The sequence below is a fragment of the Scophthalmus maximus genome, chromosome 6, assembly GCF_022379125.1.
Source record: "Scophthalmus maximus strain ysfricsl-2021 chromosome 6, ASM2237912v1, whole genome shotgun sequence".
NCBI classification, from domain to species: domain Eukaryota; kingdom Metazoa; phylum Chordata; class Actinopteri; order Pleuronectiformes; family Scophthalmidae; genus Scophthalmus; species Scophthalmus maximus.
The window spans coordinates 15,684,910-15,701,648 of NC_061520.1; the positions used below are offsets into that span (position 1 = coordinate 15,684,910).

The 16,739-nt window shown below is 39.4% G+C and overlaps 2 protein-coding genes across 2 annotated transcripts; both read right to left on the bottom strand.

Annotated features, from left to right (window-relative positions):
• Positions 1–163: 163 nt before the first annotated feature.
• Positions 164–7,725, bottom strand: LOC118309806 (sodium- and chloride-dependent neutral and basic amino acid transporter B(0+)-like). The gene is made up of 16 exons (XM_035632318.1): positions 7,684–7,725; positions 6,786–6,857; positions 5,405–5,549; positions 5,187–5,318; positions 4,574–4,735; positions 4,151–4,265; positions 3,933–4,065; positions 3,574–3,714; positions 3,346–3,481; positions 2,913–3,005; positions 2,695–2,820; positions 2,487–2,605; positions 2,221–2,320; positions 1,625–1,734; positions 897–1,061; positions 164–772 (listed from the first exon to the last, which is right to left on the bottom strand). Exons 2-16 carry the CDS (start codon positions 6,834–6,836, stop codon positions 644–646), a joined length of 1,857 nt encoding a protein of 618 aa, XP_035488211.1. The 5' UTR covers positions 6,837–6,857; positions 7,684–7,725; the 3' UTR covers positions 164–643.
• A 1,012-nt stretch (positions 7,726–8,737) lies between these two features.
• On the bottom strand, positions 8,738–13,974 carry slc6a14 (solute carrier family 6 member 14). Its single transcript, XM_035632317.2, has 15 exons — positions 13,897–13,974; positions 13,244–13,388; positions 13,010–13,141; positions 12,303–12,464; positions 11,941–12,055; positions 11,724–11,856; positions 11,373–11,513; positions 11,124–11,259; positions 10,801–10,893; positions 10,583–10,708; positions 10,356–10,474; positions 10,169–10,268; positions 9,976–10,085; positions 9,568–9,735; positions 8,738–9,384 (listed from the first exon to the last, which is right to left on the bottom strand). Exons 1-15 carry the CDS (start codon positions 13,960–13,962, stop codon positions 9,229–9,231), a joined length of 1,902 nt encoding a protein of 633 aa, XP_035488210.1. The 5' UTR covers positions 13,963–13,974; the 3' UTR covers positions 8,738–9,228.
• Between the last annotated feature and the right edge of the window lie 2,765 nt (positions 13,975–16,739).

Consider the following 16,739-nt stretch of genomic DNA (forward strand, 5'->3'; position numbering starts at 1 on the left):
TTGGATGAAATATATTTCCTTATGAATTCTATAATTTGTTGGTATGAATACTCTGTGTGCCCCCCTCTGTATTACCCAGGGGCTGTATCAAATAGAATGAGATGGATTCAATTAAAAGAGAAGATTTAAAAAGCAAACTAGAATTACCAGATATGCTGGCTCTTCGAGTCTGCTGACGATGAATGCATGGAAAGGTTTTTCCAAATCCTGCTGAGACATATGTCCTTTAATCCTTGATATATTCTTTAGGTGATAGTAGGCTGACTTAATAATTGTTTTAATGTGGCTGTTGAAGTTCAGGTCCATGACCACTGGAAGAATTCTGGCTTGGTTTGGGATCTTTGAACCTGTGTAAACATTGTAAAAATGCACTGAAAAGCCTTTTTTATCTTTTGCATGTGACATTGGTTCTGAGAAGTTTAACAGAAACTTTTGAGTTTGTAATACCTTTATTGAGGGCTATATGGGTGACTACAGTTAAAAAGTAAATTAAATGCTGTTCAGACTCTCACATACTGCAGGCCATTAATCACAAAGAAAGACAATCTGTGAAGGTACATCATGAAAAAAATGCCAATCTTCAAACCAATAGATGATTATGATGAGGTAGTTGTCCTGAAACCAACAATCAATAACTGTCATGTTACATTTGCTTATCGTTTGTTGACAGTGTTCTCCTCAGGCGGCAGGCTTCTATTGAGTAGCGTTCCCCTCGGTGGATGTCCATGTAAGGATGCCAATCCTCAGTGGGATACAGCAATGACTTCAATCGCTGTGGAAATTTGAAATCATCCTGAATATGGGTACACACTTAGTAGTCGCACTGCCTGAAATTTACAGTAGAAAATTCTCAGCCTGCTTTAAATACTTCCTGTTATAAAAGACAACAAACACACCTTCCAGAGGCTTCCCTCAGCTTTATACAGGTTATACCCAAAGACAACAGGGATCCAGATAAGGATGAACGCAACCATGCACCAATACAGAGTCATTCCCCAGGCTGGGTACTGGACATCGCCATTGGTGAAGGAAGGGCTTGTCAAAGACCAGAACAAGATCACCTAGACAACAGAACAAATGGTAATCAAATTCATACAGGTGTTTATGGTCTTGACAACATTAATTTTACTCCAATATAGTTTCCCATATTATTCCATCCATCCATTATCTTTACCGCTTTATCCTTTTAGGGTCACGGGTGTGCGTGCTGGAGCAAAACCCAGCTGACATTGGGTGATTGGCGGGATACACCCTGCACAGGTCGACAATCTATCACAGGACCAACAAACAGACAAACAACCATTCACGCTCACATTCACATGGTCAATTTAGAGTCTCCAATTAACATCATCCCAATCTGCATGTCTTTGGGCTGTGGGAGGAAACCGACGTACCTGGAGAGAACCCACACAGACACGGGGAATCATGCAAACTCTGATGTCCGTAACTGGACTCGAACCAGGAACCTTATTGCTGTTAGGCAACAGTGCTAAAATAAAACATACTTCCCTTACATTGGTATAAAGCTTACAAAATCGTCCTCATGAACTGGAAAATTTAAGTAAAAATGGTGGAACCTTTACAACAATTAAAATAGAAAGAGCAAACTTGAAGTTATACTGACCACGACGATGAAGGGGGTGATGAATAACCAACATGTTTTCCACCACAGCCAGAAGCAGACGCTCTTCTTCCCAATCATCATTTCAATGTCCTTAATAAGACAGTTAGCCCCTGTAATGTATGAGAAATACATGCATCAGTCAAGCACTTAGTCAACTGCTAGTGAAGGTCTTAACAATGTAATTTTTATTATGACATATATGACTGTTATTGTAATGACAAATGTACTTCATTACAATAAAGCATGGGTTCTGTAGCTCACTTTGAGTCAGTCTCACACACACACTGTGCTGCCGACATATTTGCTCACTAACACACCAAATCCAAGATGAATGCTTGGATTTCTACTATCCTTTGCAATTTGAATAAAATTAGGTAAATTAGGTGCTCAGAATATGTAATTCTTAACCACCTAGCAAATTATTTCTAACGTGGGTAGTAGTTGATGCCAAAGCTAACAATTTAGCACACAAGCTAGTTGTAGACCTATGCACATACTGTACACTGTAAAAATACAACCAAGCCAATGGAACTACTGAATGAAACCTAGTAAAGTTTTAAGCAAATGTCACCTACAAATAATAATATAATATTTACCATAAACGTAACAGAAACCAATGATCTCCATGAGACACAGGCACAGCAGCACCCAGCTGCCGGCCAACTGGTCGAGTAGGTTTACCCAGTATATTCCTGCCTATCTCACACACAGACACACACACACACACACACACACACCCACCCACACACACACACACACACACACACACACACACACACACACACACAAAGACAGGTACTGTAAGTAAGCAGGGCAATAATATCAGACAGTATTAATACAGTCACTGGCAGATCTACTTTACCCTGGTCACACATGGCAGGCCCAAGAGGAAGACTACGACACATGTCCCTATATTCACATAGGCACGTTTGGATCTGAGGCTTTCAGGGAAGGCATCACATAAGTTGGTGATGAGCACCTCTAACGACAAACAGGAAAGAAGATAATCAATGAGTCAACTGCGTGAGGCAAGACAGCAGAGCCACTCCACTGGTAAATGGTGGTCTCACCTATCATTGTAAACTGAGAGTCCAGGCCAACCATGAAAATCATTGAAAAGAAGAGGACAGACCACAGTGGGGCAACGGGAAGTTTAGCCAGAGCATCTGGATATGCAATGAATGCCAGGCCAAACCCTGCACAAAGACAGAAAAAACAAATATCAGAAAACATACAATGGCCTGTTGACATTTTTCAATAACAATAAGTGGTATTATGGGTATCTGACCTTCCTTCACCAAGTGTTCAACAGGCTTGTCATTGATAAGAGACATGTGACCCAAAATAGAAAAGATGGCGAAGCCTGCAAAGATACTGGAACCTAGGAGAAATTGAAAAAGTGAGGTAGACACATATAGGATTTATCCGACATGCCCCCGGCTTTCTGTTTGAAATGGCAGCTTTTAAACCTTTTCCTAGAGGCTGTTATCTAGCTACAGAAAATGTAATCACCGGCTAAGGATGGCTCTTTCCAGTAGACTGACTAGACTGTTGTTAGCCACATTGTCTTTTTGGATACTATCACTTTGGGTTGCCTTAGTGAGAAATCTTCAAAATCTTTACACAGTTAATATTCACGGAATATTTCCATATTACATATAATATGTACTGTCATATCTTATGATTTTAGTAGTGCTTCAAGTGAAATGTTGTTTTCCTACCATGGTTAATGAACGGTACAACAATTGAGTCCGGGACCATGTTGTTGTGGAAATTGTTATAGGAAGCAAGAGTTGTAATTCCACCCGTACAAAGGGACAAGGAAAAAAAAGTCTGAGTAGCTGCATCCTTCCAGACCTACAACACAAATTATTCCGTAAGCACATACTTCACCAAAATATGCCTGATGTTTTAATGTTGTACATTGTGATTGTTGTTTTATTCTTTACCTGTTGATCAGTCAGTTTAGTGAAATTGGACTGTGAGCCAATGTAGAACTCTATTCCGTTCATAGCTCCTTCTAGTGTCGTGCCTCTGATCAGCAGGATCAAAATCAACACATAAGGTACTGTTGCTGTCAAATATACAACCTGGAGAGACAAAGGTCCACAAAAAGATGTCAGTAACATCTCTCACAGTATTGAGAGCTGTTAATTTGTCACAATGCAATAAGCAACATATTGTGTAGGTACCATGTTACCGCTGCTTTACAAAATGAATGTATGAATTATGGCATGTATGTTCCTAGACTTCACTGATTTTTACAAACTCTTGAAAAAGACATGATACAAGGTGGTTGATGACTTACTTTTCCTGACGACTTGATGCCTCTGATTAGCGCTGCAGCAACGAGTATGGAGCTCAGGAGCAGACACAGAGCCAAATGCCAGACTACCGGTCCTGTTTCATCCAGACCACTGGATCTCTGCAGAACCACGCGACTGAGGAAGAGAGACATCTGACTGTAATGACATAACAGCATGACAATGTATTTGTGCTTGTTTGCACGAGTCTGTTGATTCTTACTCCCAGTACTGTTCACTCGGACTCTGCACTGGATCTGTGATCACGTCAGTTTCAGGACAAGTGATGTTTTCCTGAGTCCAGTTGGCCACTAGAACACCACTCACATTACAGGACACTAGAAAAAGGAAAGAGGGCCAGTGAACAACTTGCTTAAAAGGGAAATATGATGGGTGTATACAACCATATAATCCTAAGCAGTGTTGACAGTACCGATACATGGCTTTATTTTGCTTGATACTGATCAAAGACAATAAACTTGCACTTTGAGCATAATCTGGATACAGTATTTTTCATCTGTATTATGCCATTTCAGGTTAGTTTAGTTCAGTTCAACCTAAAAATGGACTCAAAGTCAAGAATCAGCATTCACCAAACAGCAGATTTGATTGAATTCTTCCCAAGAACAGGAGTTGAAAACAGTACCTCTAGGTGTGCTGCTGCAGTTACTGTCAGCCCAGCTGAAGCAGCTTGACCACGGCAAAGGAGACTGGAAGGATGCGAACATGTAGTACAGGCCGTAGGCGATGATGACGTTATAGTAAATTACCACAAATGCATTCATCACAATGACGGAGAATCCAACACCTGGAGAAGAAAACTGATTATAATGTAATATGAAATGTTTTCTTTTTATCTAGTAGTTGAAACTAGTGATCCCACAACCTGCAAACACCTTTAACAGGCAGACAGTTTGTAAAATATTCATCTAAAAAGAGATGAATAAATGAGTGTAGGGCCCGCAAGAGAATTTCATCTGATCTTGCTCATGACAGCAATTAATTTGCCTCATCAAAGAGAAGCAATTCCAGGTTTATTTCCTACAATATCCCACCCTTCTCTGTCATTTTAATAAACTAAAGATTTGACATTTTTTATGAAGATTAAAAAAAATACTGGACAGATTTAGATTTTACTTCTGACCTAACAGTTCAATAGGATTTTAATGTTTACCAAAGTTAAATGTAAGATATTAAAAATCATTTAAAATCTTGGTCTTTGGCATTAGAGTCCTTAGGGGCATTTGTGTCATGCTTACCCTGCAGCATCGGCAATGCTTTCCATATGTTGATTGGGCCTTGGCTGCAGAACTGACCAATGGCGTTTTCCAGCAGGAAAATGGGGATTCCGCACAAAACCAATAGCAGGAAATAAGGAATCAGAAAGGCACCTGCTCACAGGGATAAAAGTACATTTTCATTCATTCATTCTTACAACAGTGATAGCTAAAGAGATTTATTAATTCCAAATAATTACCTCCTCCGTTCTTATAGGTTATATATGGAAATCTCCAGATATTTCCCAGGCCAATAGCATAGCCAATTAATGTGAGGGTGTATTCTGTCTTGTTGGTCCAGTTTCCACGCACAGGATTCTCATCACCATCACCATCATGACAATCCTGCTCAAAAAGGAATTTTATTTGTAAGATAACTTACCATATCTTACACCCGGTGATTAAGTTAAATAAGGAATTGTAATTTTCTATTGTTTATGAAAAGCTCTCAGTGATGGCTTGAGGAGCCCTCACTACACTAGTTCACAGTGACAAGGACTGAATGTATATGTTCACTTACAGCTACAGTGTGTAATATTTAGAAGAACTTATTATATTATCCATAACTATGTGTTCATTTATGTATAATCATCTGCAACAAAGAACCAATGTTTTTTCATCATCTTTGTATGAATTACATATAGCTACTTTAGGTGGACCCGACCTGTGTGTAAGTCGCAATGTTTGCTATGTCCTGTTGACTACGGTTGGACAAAACAGTCCAGAAAGCGCCGCATTCACGTTGAATCTCCAGTGCTGCCGGAAACCGAAAAGGAATTAGCGGTGTGCCACCATAAAGTGTCCCTGTCGGGTTCTCAGTTGGTAGTGGTTTGCAACTTCACCACCAGATGCCCCCAGAAAAGTACAAAAATTACACACTGGGGCTTTACAGGGTTTTTTTCCGATTGCTTAACGACGGTGGGTACAAATGGAGCCACGTGCAAAACTCGTGGACACGTGGACCAAGCTCTAGTTCGTTTTCCATTGCTTGAACACAGTTTTCAGTGTGTGTTCTGAGTGACAGTGTGTGTTGTCTCCATGAGGATTGTTCAAAGTGCTGTGTTGCACTGAGCCTGTTTTGAGATGTGTGTGAAGAGTTGTTTGGAATGACTTTTGCAGGTAAACTTTTTAGCTGAGGTGACTGTCGGTAATGCAGACTGTGGTTAGAGTTTTGCCTCAGTTGTGACCACCGTCGTTTAACAATTGAAAAAAAATGTGAACATCAGCTGGGTGAGCAAGATATGTACAGTATATATGTGTAAATGTGTTTGCGGTGTTGAGTGGTTTTACTTGCGGTGCAACATTGAGTGTTTTGCCCTGAAGGGATGTTCTTCACACACAAATGTCCATAGAATCAGTGAATCAAGTTTAATAAATGGTCTATAAATAGTCTGCAGCACAGAGTTAGTTTTGTTGTTTATATATGTTTGTTGTAATTTAACCATCAGTGCAAACCTAAAGCCAGGCCATCACGTCTGTCAACGACTGATAACATTTTTAACACTGAAAAATGACTTCATAACCCTTTAACATAAAACACGAATAACACAGCTGTCTGCATTATAGTCGGCTGCTGTCCACCTGATCGGAAAGAATGGCAGGGTCCTGGGACTTTGAGAAACATTTCCACATGTTGTTTGATCCTCTGATGTCCTGTGAAAAAGAAATAAAAAACGTGTCTCAGATCATAGCAACAAAACTGGATTTCTGTCGATGTCTCCTGTGAGAGAGACAGGCTTGCTCATCCGCCCCATTGACTGTATGATCAAGACTTTCAAATACAATGTAGTGACGTTTCTCAAATTTTCCTGGTTCCATTAAACATCACTGGTGACTGACTGCAGACTAGAATCTTACAATGCTTGAGTCCATGAGTTGTCAAAGAATATAATGTCCAGAAGTCTGTTGAGTTTGCAGAAAGGTCTTGTGGTTTATTTGGTATAACAATAAGTAAAAGAAAACTGACTTCAAATACTCAAAACAAACAAAAGAGCAGACTGTGGGCTAAGCCATTGTAGAAAATCTTTTTGCTGTGAACTTGGCCACACCTGGCATTCTGCTCAACCCCATTATGAGCACACAGGCACTCAAAACCTGTAGAGGATGCCAAAAACAAGCATTGCACACACAAATAATATTGAACAGAATATGGCTTCTACATACAAGTTTCCACAGACATGCATCAACGTCACTTTGAACGCCTTGTTATCGAGATAAGATATTAACAGTTTATTGCCTGCTGGCTTCTCCTTAGCAACTTAATGTTGTGTTGTTAAAAATTTAAAAGGCTTGGCTTAATCTTCAATGATTTGAATTGAAAAGTTATATTTCTCTTATTAATGAAATTGTGAACTAAAAGAAACAAGCACATACAACCTACTTGACAAACAGATATCTAGTAAAACACACTGAAATATATCAGTTACTGAATGTTTACAACTTATTAATTCAACATACATAACGCATATAAAGCACTAACCTTGCAAAAGACAGAATAGAACTGGGAGACAGGTTTCCTCAATGCAGCCTTAATTCTTAGAAAATGCCACTAAAAGTGTGCAAAGACTTCTTTGTTACAACCACACCCCTTGATCACATGGTTAACCTGTCTGGTAAAACATTTTTTAAGGTAAAGACCTCAGTAAAGTTCTCAGTTTGTTCAATGATGTAAGACACTGACAATATATTTCATGGGAGCTGCAATAACAAAGTGATGAACATAAAAACATTCGACAACATTTATGCAGAGAAATCCAATTCTCCAGCTTATAAAATTAGCTAAACTTTTATAATGCTCCCCTCCCCCAAAACACACCCACACACCCACACAAAAACACACAGACACAGTGTTGTTTGCTCCGAGCTCCGAACGGATCAAACAGCATTTCTCTCTATATTAACATATGTACATATACTGTACTGAAAATCCCATTGTAAATATTAACTGTTACACCTGGATACTAATTCCCAGAGCCGCCTCTCATATAAGTATATGAACATCTTTTTGGACTTGGAGATTTTATATGCCATTGTTCTTTTATGAAGGACAAAAAAATGGCATAAGTGTAAATAAATAAATACATGCACAGATAAATGATTACTGTAAATACATAAAGAGATGATGAAATAAATACAATTTGGGATAAAAACTGACTATTTCTGTATTTCTACATTTATTCTAAATTTTTCTACACAATTTATTCATGTATTTCTGTGCCATATGTTAATTAGGTAGGCAGGCTTAAATCGGTCTGAAGCCAAATTGGTTACAGCAGTGTAGTCATTGAATCTTCTACTTAAAAAAAAACAACAACAACAAACAATACATTTGTAATGTCATTCTGTTATCACCAATTTTTCTGGACCCCTGACTAAGAATAACAGTCAGATACAAAACTTTGCGTAATACCTGGAATACCCATGGGATATGGCAATTATGACATCTTAAAATGTAACGATTTTGCCCGTTTAATCCATATTGTATTTCTTCTTAACTTAAAAAAATACACCACAAACCAGAGAACCAGAAAGAAGTTATTTATTATTTAGAATCAGAGGTGAGGAACAGAGAAGTAAACTAATGAATAAGAAAATGTACTGCAGAGAAGAATGATGACTGAAACAGAAATCGTTTCTATTGATAGAACATTAAACAAATGAAGCCCCCATGGATCACTGACTTTTTAAACAACTTTTAAAACAACCTATATATCGCTTATATGCTACCTGACCTGCGGGTAATGTAAGCCTGGCAAATGAAGAAGGGTCAAAGAGACCCAGATATTTTCCCCTGGTAACCAAACCTCAGCTCAAACAAAAGATAATGGAAACATTTGAAAGTTGTATTATAAGTATAAGTATTATATATATATATATAAAAGGACGAAGACTACAATACATATATAATCTGCGATTGGTTTTGCACTTAAGTTCCAGTGGCAGTTTAAACTTTCTGTACAGGGTTTTCACAAATGACTCTGCTCCACCAAAGAGAACAAGGTATTATAACATACAGTAAGACACATCAGAGCCATGAGCTAGAGATCACATTTACATTCACTTCCTGTTTGTTTTCACGGTTCCTCATGGGGCAGCAGCGCTCCTCTGAGTAACGTTCTCCTCGATGGACATCCAGGTAGGGGTGCCAATCTTTAGAGGGAGAACATGATGTCTTCAGACGCTGTAGAAAGTAAGAGATTAGGGATTATTGAGCATTTTTATTTTCTATAGTTTAACCCTCTTGGCCTCTATGGAAATGATCTGATACAGAGCAACATTGAAATGCTTGGATCAAAACACACACAAACACACACACACACACACACACACACACACACACACACACACACACACACACACACACCTTCCAGGGGCTCCCCTGAGCTTTCATGAGCTTATACACAGCGACGACAGGGATCCAGAGTAGGATGAATACAACCATGCACCAGCCCAGAGCCAAGCCCCAGACTGGGAACTGGACTCCTCCATAGAAAGGTGGTTTGAATGTCATCAGAGACCAGACTAGGATCACCTAGGGAGTAGAGTCAGACAGTTGCATTAAATTAAACCTCAACAGAACTGACTATAGTGTCACATCCAGCCACATTTCTCTACTTTTTATGAGGCTTTTAAGGGAGAGCTGTGCAAATAATTCTTGATTAAATACCTGTCATTGCAATCTACAGATGCACAGAGATAGTTAAAACAGATGCATCTGAACAAGTCATGATTACTGAGTGAATATTTTCCTTTTGTGCCAGGTTGTACTCACCACTATGATGCTCGGACTGATGAAAAACCAACACACTCTCCACCACAGCCAGAAAGCAAAACTCTTACTTCCAAGCATCATCTCAATGTCTTTAATAAACCGGTTCCCTCCTGTAAAGCATGAGAACACAGTCTTGGATTAAGGCTGTCTTTGTCACATATTTGATGCACACATCTCCGATTACGATAATTACCGTATATGTAACAGATACCAATGATCTCCAAGAGGGCCAAAACAAGAAGCACCCAGCTGGCAACAAACTGGTCGACTAGTGTCACCCAGTATATTCCTGCCTATCTCAAACACACAGACAGAGCAGATCAGCCAAACCTATGTCAGACACGAGTCACACAAATGTACACTGAGGCAGTTAAACTTACCTGTGTAACACATGGGAGGCCAAGGAGATAGACAATGGCACAGGCCGATGTGGTCAATAAGGCACGTTTGTGTTTGAAGATTTTAGGGAAGGCATCCAACAGGCAGGTGACGATCACTTCTAAATGACAAAACGAGATGTGAACATACATGGTGTTAGTTTGCACCCAAACAGCAGTGTTCTGAATGTTGTTCGAATAAAACAGTAAATGGCAGCATAACATCCCACCTATTCCTGCAAACTGAGAGTCCAGACCTACGGTCAGGAGCATGAAGAAGAACAACACGGACCACAGAGGGGATATGGGAAGCTTAGACATCGCATCTGGATATGCAATGAATGCCAGGCCAAACCCTGCATGAAGACAAAGAAACAAAACGTCAGAGGCCACTTCTAGACTCTATACATTTAAACTGATTGGTGTCCATGCGGTGTGTTTGTCCGACCTTCCTTTACGACCTGTCCGACGGGCATTTGGTAGATGTGAGCCATGTGACCCAAAATTGAAAATATGGCAAAGCCTGCTAACACGCTGGTGCCTGGGAGAGATGAAAAAAGAGGATTCGATAAGATAAAATCTTTAAGATAATATATTTGAAGTCATATATCATAACAGGAGGATAGAATACGTATCCTTATTTGAAATGAGCTACATGTCAGAGACAATAAAGTCCAACATCCTGCTCTGGACAGTTTGCCTGCTACTGTGCATGCAGGCGTAAAGACATAAAAATATACTGTACTTCCTTTAAACTATATATGCTCCCACCTGCATTGGTCAGTGTCACTACAAATGCGTCCTTGAACATGTTGTTGTGGAAACTATTATAGGAAGCAAGAGTCATGACTCCACCCCAGCCAATAGAGAGAGAGTAGAAGGTCTGAGTCGCTGCATCTTTCCAAATCTAAAAAACACAAAGTCATGTTTTGAATCAAAATAAAAAAAATTAAAAGTAGGACTGCTGTCATGTGTTGTATTTTAAAGAAAAAAGAGTTGAATAAATAGTTGGGATCCCACCTGAGCTTCATACAGTTTGGTCAGATTGGATTGTGAGCCAATGTAGAACTGTATTCCGTCTCCAGCTCCCTCTAGTGTGACACCTCTGATCAGCAGGATCAAAATCACCACATAGGGAAATGTAGCTGTGAAATATACAACCTAGACAGGGAAAAAACTGTTTCAAACATAATGTAAAATGTAAAACTTATAAGGCCATATACATTTAAATGTGAGTGGCAATTAGCCTGTTGCTTTGCCTCTTAATACTCTGTATTAACAAATATTCATATAGATTTTCCAATTTAAAGCCTGAGTCTGTCTGTCCGTCTGTACACTGTGGATAAAGACACAAAGTGGTTGATGACTTACTTTTCCTGACGACTTGATGCCTCGGATTAGCGCTGCAGCAACGAGTATGGAGCTCAGCAGCAGACACAGAGCCAAATGCCAGACCACTGGTCCTGTTTCATCCAGACCACTGGATCTCTGCAAAGCCACACGACTGAGGAAGAGAGACATCTGACTGTAATGACATCACAGCATGACATGTATTTGTGCTTGTTTGCACGAGTCTGTTGATTCTTACTCCCAGTACTGTTCACTCGGACTCTGCACTGGATCTGTGATCACGTCAGTTTCCGGACAAGTGATGTTATACTGAGTCCAGTTGGCCACTAGAACACCACTCACATTACAGGACACTAGAAAAAGGAAAGAGGACCAGTTAGCTTAAAATAGTATGTAGTGAATATGTAAACCCTAATGTCCCAGGACACAACAATCACAGGTTTGATATGAAGCTGCTTTAAACTGTTTCTGAACTGCAGTTCCATGCTTTTCACACACTTGGTAATATTTCATTCACATCTCATTAAATCATTATTTCATTCATGTCACCACCACCCAATGACAATAGCAAATCATCAGAAGAGGAGTTGAAAACAGTACCTCTTGGTGTGCTGCTGCAGTTACTGTCAGCCCAGCTGAGGCAGCTAGACCACGGCAAAGGAGACTGGAAGGATGCGAACATGTAGTACAGGCTGTAGGCGATGATGACGTTATAGTAAATTGATACTATTAGAGTCACCAGAACCATGGCAATACCAACACCTGCAAAGGTAGAGAGGGGTTTTAAGGAACATCTTCAGCAAAGAAAGTTCTTATGAAAAAGCCTCTTTAAAATATCTTACAGTTATCTATGTAGAAGAAGGTTTCCTTCAATCTAACTTTTAGTTTAAGTGATGGTTTGCTACACACTTTAACTTTTAGTTAGTTTTAATTGTGAGCAGCTGGTGTCTTAACTTCAACTCACTAGAACCTTCAGAGTTTAGTGTGCAACTGGAAACAATTAATTATAATTAACTCCATGTTAATGTTCCATGTATGATCTGGGATGAATCTTTCTTTAGGGGTAAATTTCGTTTGTTTTGAACATTCTGTATCTTGGTAGCCACAGTAATAGCTGCAGCTCTGTCTACAACTGGAAACACGACAAAGACTTAAATCCAAATAGTTCAAAAGTCAAGAGTCATAAAAGACCTGACTTTTGGTTTGCGTAGTTGACCATTAACCAACATTAAACCCCTCATGTTTAACATCTTCATCTTCAAAAGGTTCCTGACTGATGTTTGACAAAAGATCACAAGCAGTCTCACCCTGCAGTATAGGCACTGCTCTCCAAATGTTAATGGGACCTTGGCTGCAGAATTGACCGAAGGCACTTTCCAGAAAGAAAAGAGGAATTCCAGTCACCACCAACATCACAAAATAGGGGATGAGAAAGGCACCTGTTGAAAAGGGAGGGCAGCATAATAAGAAAAACTTAACTTATCTTATATATGATTACAGCAATATTATCAAATGGGATTAGACATTAAATAACTATATACCCCCTCCATTCTTGTAGGCCAAATATGGAAATCTCCAGATATTGCCCAGTCCAACAGCATAGCCGATTGTGGAGAGGATATACTCCCTCTTGCTGGCCCAGTTCCCACGCTCCGTGTTCTCATCCCCATCATCCACATGTGGATCCTGTTCAATGAAAAGCACAAAAAAGGTAAAAGCAGTACAATAGTTGGAACTTCTCTAGAAAAAAAGGCAGAAAAAAAGGGAGAAAAAATAATATTTCCTATTGATCACACCTTCAAAATACACTGATACCATGGGAAAAATGTAATTATTGACACAGTCTTGTCACATTAAGACTGGATCCTGCTTGTGTCAGTAAGTGAACCGACATGTCATTGAGGTATTTAACCAACAGTGGCCCCTCATAGGTCTACAGTTATATCCATGGTATTTTCAATTTAATTTTTGTTTTTTGTCAAGCTGGCAGCGCATTACTAAAACATATTTTTTTCAAAACTCTTTAGAATTAAAATGGAAAACAAGACATTGCTCTAAAGTAAGTACAACACTGAGTGAATCATGTGTTTTGTGTTAATCGTATTTTTGATCAAAATTACCGACAAACACCGCAAAACTGTTGATTGGTATATTATCGAGTGAAAATCTGGTCAAACAGGTTTGCAAATCCTACCTGGGTGGCAACTGCAGGATTTCTGAAAACCAAATCCTTGAAACTGTTCCAGCTATATTTCCTCATGTCCGCTCCCCTGTTGTTAAAGGTCTGTATAAGAAATTCAAAAGGATCAGGTGCTGTTTTAAAGTCCCCTCCACCACCACCCCCACCCCTCTAACGGACAAGGGAGTGATGTTTTTCAACCAATCATCTGCCCAGTCACCTCCCCCACAACACCACTCACCTGGTTGTGTGTACAAAATTAATCTTTGAAGAAAAAAATCCCTACTTGAATCATGATTTTATGCACATCAGTAAAGAATGTTTCCATCTTTACAATGTGAGTGAATCACCCACTTGATCTGATGCTGGTGGATGTTCTTCTCTATGAAATATGGGAGGATTTCTGCCTCGGATATTCACTGTGGTAGTAATTTCCTCTGTAAAATGTCATGCTGCTAAAACAAACTTATTCTGCATGTGGTTCCTCCCCACGGCTTCTTGCTAGGGTGATAAGAACCTCGTATCATCAGTATTGATAAACAGACAAAGCAGTGGCGCTGCAGTATGCAGTGACATGACACAACGGTGGCTGTGTGTGACTCAGGTGTGTGACTCGAGGCCAGTAAGCATGTGTTAACAACTGCTCCCCGAAGCCAAGACTGTGACTGATGATGGATGGATCTCATTTTGGTCAGTGACATCTACGCATAATGACTGTACTTTACACTTGCGTATGTCTTGTGCTACCTGTAATCACAATGTGACCACACTACTGTGAGATCAAATGACCCACAGGTCACATAGAGAGATCATTTCTGCTGTACTGATACTTATTGTAATAATACCTGAGCACATGTTGAATTAATTCCCTCTCACGAACTATTCATAAGGTGTACTGTCCCCTCACATTTTCTCAAATCAGGTTTTTAAATGATTAGCTTTCATATGGTGAAGAGAGATATTTTCTCTCTTTGGAAATACACCTCTAAAATGATATCAGATTATTATCATTAGCCTGCAATTCTTTTTATATATAAACAAATGTTGTTGTCGGCTGATTTATTATGAGTAGGTTTGATTTCGTAAGAAAAGTTTTTACTCCACATACGGTTGATCTAGCCTTTAATGTATGTGACATATCATATTTGGGGTGACTTTATTTAGGTTTATTAACAAAATGTTGATAATTGAATGGGGCTTTGGTGGCCTTAGTGGTTTAGGGACTGACTATGAACCAAATATCCCTGGTTTGACTTCAGCAGGGCCTTTGATGCATCTCTCTTTGCTAATACGGGCATAAACAAAGACCAAATATTCAAAAAAAGATAATTTTAAAACCCAAGAAAGCTAGGCAAGGGAGATTTGGCACGGGACCATGAAGTGAGTCAAAGATTCTCAGCAAAATTACAATTCCTCAATCTTTTTACACCTTTTATTTAGAGACAGGAAATGGGCTGAGAGAGCAGACCTGCTGCTTTTAACGTACAGTATGCGCCTATGTGGTTTGCGCCTTAACCCTTCGCCTTGGATTGATAGGGTTAGGGTTATGAATGTTTTAAGTGGTGAGTGAGAAGAATCATCAGTTATTGATGATGCTCTTCTAGGTTCAGAGTCATTTTGGTCAATGACGCGCAGCCACAGCCTAACCACTGTCAACCTATGATATACATTAGCTGTGATGACTGTATCTACTGGTGTGGCCACAGATTACAAAACATAGTAATAGAGGAAAATACAGTAAATATAGACATCCTTCGTCCCCTGACCAGCTCACCTCTGGCCAGCTGACACTCAGTTAGACACATACATGAATCAATCTTGTTTACTTGTCTTAGATGACATATGCCTAAGGAACTTAACGAGAAGGTGTGTCCACAGTCCATGAAGACAATGGCCAATCAGAGGGATATTAAAAGGAGAACTAGTGATGCGAGATCATTGTGTTGCGAGACAGCATGAGCTGATATTGGGTCCAACTTTGTATTTTTTTTAACAGTTTAGCCAGTTGGACTAGAGGTCAGCTCTCCCTCTCCAGTTAGACTTGAGGTCAGCCGTCTGAATCACTTGCCCATGAACTCACCTCACAGCCAACACAACAAGTCTTTGTTGCTTCTCGCAGATAAAATGAGGTAATTTTTTTGTGACGCTTGTATGTGTGCATTTAGAGGTGTCCAATTTTTCTATGAAAGGATTTTTCTCCTCCAACACATTAGTCCACACAGTGTCAGCCCTCTTCATTGCCTTTTTTCTCCACAACATCCTCTTAAGAGCTTTTCCAAAGTGTTATCTATTGGTTTTATTTATTTAATAAACATATCAGCATTTACAGGGTTTCCATTCTTTGTGGTTTCCTCCTCGTCATGCACCTTGGGTTCAGAGTAAAGAACCAAACTGAAAGCCGCAATTCATCCTGTCCATTAGGCCGGAGAGGGTTCATCCTCTAAATCCTTTATGACCTCACACCAGACCATAAACTTGTACTCCAACAAGCACTGTCCTGAATAACTTTGTTGACATTCCACATCATGAACAATGTGGATGTGGAACAGGAAGTTTCTGATACCTGGAATCATCTGAACATTTTTTATTAAGTCAACCTAATAAATTTGTGTGCGCGTGCGTGTATTTAACAAGAGACAGTGACTCTGTTTCACATAAATCTCAGCTCAAAAGATAACAGATTCATTGTATTAATTAGGTTCCATTTAACAAAAGCTGTTGTATTTACAATACTTGTTCAGTGACTCTTTCTTGAGCTACAGTAACCGTGTTACAGACCATAAAAACACTGAATTGTTACACCAGCCAAACAAAAAGATAGGAAACTGAACATATGAAATGAGCTAGGCAAAGAAAAG